Source organism: Notothenia coriiceps, unplaced genomic scaffold (genome assembly GCF_000735185.1).
Source record: "Notothenia coriiceps isolate Sejong01 unplaced genomic scaffold, NC01 NC01_scaffold00002389, whole genome shotgun sequence".
Taxonomy (NCBI): domain Eukaryota; kingdom Metazoa; phylum Chordata; class Actinopteri; order Perciformes; family Nototheniidae; genus Notothenia; species Notothenia coriiceps.
Window position 1 is genome coordinate 1 of NW_011335090.1, and position 4,127 is coordinate 4,127.

Sequence of the window (4,127 nt, forward strand, 5' to 3'; positions counted from 1 at the left end):
GCGCACTATCCGTGCTGAGTGTGCTGACTTTTCCCACAATGTCCCACTGTCTGGCTACCTGCATAAAGTCAAGTGCTCGGCGCAGTTGTAGGCGAAATGTCGCTCCTCTGTTTTCATTTAAACAGCTCCTTATATCCGTTAGCGCAGCTAGCTAGCACCAGATGCTAACAACAACAATAATACGTAAGGTCTCTCTCTCTCTCTCGCGCCACACATACACACACCCTCCCGGTCCTCCCGATGGCCAGTCGGTGCCTGTCGGTGAGCGTGGAAGTGTGGTCTGCCGCAAGCTGACGGCAGGAGCGTGGCTGTCAGCATCAGCTTGTAGATGGTATTTTAAACTCGATGCGCTCTGAAACTACGGGGCGGCCGAGGACAAAAAATACACAACTTTCTATCGCACAGGGTTCATGTTTCAAAATCATCTGAACTAAAAAAGCCCAGGCGAACAAAACGTGAAAAAAGGGCGTTAAAATCTACTTTCAGCTGCAGCTTTGCAATGTAAAGAAATGAAGGTACAGTTGCTTTAAAGGGGCCCTATCACACTCGTTTTCAGGTTCATACTTGTATATAGAAGCAGGAATATTACATGGTGATGTCACTATGCTTACCTTAGCGTTACTGATATTATTCGACAGGTCGCTTATATTTTTCTGCGTCTCCTTTGTGAGCTTTTCCACCTCCTTACTCTTCCTCTCCAGCAGCATCTGTGAAGAGCAAACCAGTAATAAGGACACAATCATTTATCCAGGTTAACTAATACACAACTTTATCCTGTTTTAAATGGTCTTCTCTGGGCTTTTTAATGACTGAAATGTGATATTATAATGCGTTTATCTTGCCTTTAACACTTGTTGTTGTACTTTATAAGTAAACGTTCCTTTCTGAACAAAACGTGGTAGAATGGAGAAATCCCATTGGACCAGAGGGATGCTGCCTTCAGGGTCCAACACAGAAATACGTCATCCCTGCACCAGAATATTCTTGGGTAGTTTCCTTTCCCTTAAAAACTAATATCACTTTATTGCAAGGCTTTTCCTTTGTTATGTACTGCAATATGTTAACACTCAATTTCACTAACCACTACAAAAACTCAAAATCTTGCCAAGTATATTTGTCTAATAACTAGTCAGAATATTTATTTACACCTGATATAACACCTAATAACTTAAGTAGTAACAATGCACTGAGATATAGGGTCTTGTTTTTAGACAATGCATCTTATATATATCTTGTTCGGACTCTTATTTTTGTTGTATCTCAGATGAAACACTTTTTTTTAACATTTATATATGAAAATGACCAACTAACGTCAGAAAACAGATCATTTTGAGCATTTCTGGCTTATTTAGTAACACTAAATGTCCTGATTCTGGTCAAATATAGTTCAAAAATAACTTTTCCCGTCTAATAACAAGATCTGATTTACCTCTGTTATTTCAAGACATCTAACCAAGAAAAATGTCACCTCTATTGGCAGATTTTTGTACTTATTAGAAGCGAAAACTTGTATTTTTTCAATTGTTTTCAAGCAGAATTTCTTCCAGTGTGTTCCCACAATTTCCCCAGAACGTTTAGCTTTGTTCCAGGCCTCAGAAATGTGATTTAGAGAAACCATGAACTCAGTAATAACTTATTAACATTGCAGTGAGATATAGGGTCTTGATTCAGAAAATGTATCTTAAGTATCTTGTTAAGACTCTTGGAAACATCTTATTTTGAGTTGTATCTTAGATGAAACATGTTTTTTAACATTTTTATTGGAAAATCAACAACTGACGTCAGGATACTGAATTTTTTTTACAATTTGTGGCTTATTTAGTAACACAACATTTCCAAAATAGTGGTCAAAAATAGTTAAAAAATAACTTTTCCCGGCTAATTACAAGATCTGATTTACCTCTGTTATTTCAAAAATTCTTACCAGGTATTTATACTTTTATATTAGCAGATTTTTGCACTTATTAGAAGCAAAAACACCTTTTTTGGAGCAGCATTTTTCCCAGTGTATTCCCAAGATGTTCCCAGAACGTTTAGCTTTGTTCCAGGCCTTGGGAAATCAGATTTAGAGAAACTTTGAACAGAAATCCCTTCTTTAGGAAACTAACTTTACCTCTTGACTTTCCCTCTCTGTCTCCAGCATCACCATCTTGTGTTGGGCACACTCGGAGATGGCGCACACGCAGCACACGGACATCTTGTCCTGGCGGCAGTAATAAACCATAGGCTTTTTATGTCGGTCGCACAGCGGCATGGCTCTCCCCCCGTCTCCCCCCCTCACCAGCACCTCCCTGCTGGAGGAGGAGGAGGTGTTTGCTGCCTCCGTTAACTCCGACATGGAGACGTTTCTCTTCAGGTCGGGACGGACGGGGAACTCCTGCTGGCAAAGCGGACACTGAGGCCCGATTTCTGCTTTGCTCTTGGTGTCCCAGAGCTTGGTGATGCACTCCTGGCAGAAGGTGTGTCCGCAGGGGATGGTGACGGGGATCCGGAAACGCTCAAAACAAATGATGCAGGTGAGGTTTGAGTCCTGAGGATCCATCTCTGAGACAGCTGACATCTCTGCGGACGACAAGAACACAGGGAGACGTTGGTCGTGATGATGGTGTCTGCTCCAGAGCTTAATAACTCCCACTGGACATTTTACATTCATATTCTATTTAATAATCCTTTCTTGCACAATAATATCCTGCATTATATTTGTTACTGGACATTTGTATTTCCACATGTATATGTATTTTATTACTTTTTAAATGCTATTTTATTTCTATTTCATATATCAAACATTTTCCCAAATTGGGATCAATAAAGTATGTATGTATGTATGTATGTATGTATGTATGTATGTATCTATCTATCCATTAGCGGTAGAAGAATATATATTTTCATCGATGTGAAGCAAAGATTTGTTGCAGACATTGGTACATTTTGCCAGATCTGAAAGAAGTATTCAGATAATTATCTTGAGTAAAAGTACCAATACATTATTGTCAAAATACTTCATTACATGTAAAAGTCCTGCATTCAAACTCTTACTTAGGTAAAAGGTATCACCAGCAAAATGTACTTAAAGTATAAAAAGTAAAATATATATTTCTCTAACTTTTGATGGACTTTTTGTAAATCATTTAAACAATTGGACTCTTTTGTGACTTAAAGAGTTGGTCCACTAGTTTAATTTTTAGAGATGCATTTTGTTAAACCACTGATCATATATTGGGATTATATCACTTTATTCATTTGTAGACTTTTTTTTTTAAGTGTTGGCAAGAAAACAACAACTTTCAAAACATGATTAAACTTTAATTTGGCATTCTTGTTGAGGAGACATGCTTATCTATAAATCAGGCATTCAACCAAGAACACTTGTGCCTTTTTCCATCCAAATCCAAAGAAGACAGTATATAAATATCCACATATCGATATCGAGCACTAATATCAGTGTTTATATCTGAAACCACCATGACAGTAACTGCTTAACATCTCTGTAATTAAGGGGTTAGCAATATCCCATATTCAGCCCTTAACATAGACGAAAACTCCCCAAAAACGCATAAAAAACACAATTCATTGCTTTTTAGATCGAAACCACGGGTAAAAACCAAAACAAACCCAGAAGCTAACGTTAGCTAGCTTAGCATTAGCCACAATTCACGTAAGTAGACGTCAGAAAGGACGTTGAGACACAACACTCATAATATTAAAACAGTCTAGGGATGAAACTGTATATTACCGCACATTTGTACACTCATTCATTGATAGATAAAGCAAAATAAAAGGTTATTTCCTACCACTTCTTTACATTGGTGCTCCGCATCTGTGAGAATCTGAAGGAACGTCTAGTTCCTGATGACGCATTACGTAAAACTGACGCCATCACGTACTGACGATCTTCTTTTTTTTTTTAAAATATGAATTAAAAATCGCTTTTTTATAAGAATGTTTTATCATCAAACTCTTTAAAACGTTATTTATTAAATTTGTGTGGTATTTGGGTTATTTGTTTATTATTTATTTATCGTTTTGCTCCTCTCGGACACCGTACTTCGGGAAAAAAAAGCGAAAGAACTCATTCCAACATGGCGCTACGCACAGCCCTGAGAACTGGAGCAGATTTAGGGGTCAAT

At 37.9% G+C, this 4,127-nt stretch overlaps 1 protein-coding gene across 1 annotated transcript; it reads right to left on the bottom strand.

Moving 5' to 3' along the window:
* Window positions 1-453: 453 nt before the first annotated feature.
* LOC104967296 (tripartite motif-containing protein 65-like) lies at window positions 454-3,852 on the bottom strand. Its single transcript, XM_010796711.1, has 3 exons — window positions 3,792-3,852; window positions 2,114-2,562; window positions 454-707 (listed from the first exon to the last, which is right to left on the bottom strand). The coding sequence occupies exons 2-3, from the start codon at window positions 2,558-2,560 to the stop codon at window positions 483-485; spliced, it is 672 nt and encodes a 223-aa protein (XP_010795013.1). The 5' UTR covers window positions 2,561-2,562; window positions 3,792-3,852; the 3' UTR covers window positions 454-482.
* Between the last annotated feature and the right edge of the window lie 275 nt (window positions 3,853-4,127).

Excerpts from the sequence above, each read along its gene's own strand:
- LOC104967296 (XM_010796711.1), bottom strand. The coding sequence starts at position 2,560 with ATGTCAGCTGTCTCAGAGATGGATCCTCAGGACTCAAACCTCACCTGC. Across the intron at positions 708-2,113 it reads CAGAGAGGGAAAGTCAAGAG|ATGCTGCTGGAGAGGAAGAG; the intron begins GTAAAGTTAGTT and ends TGCTCTTCACAG.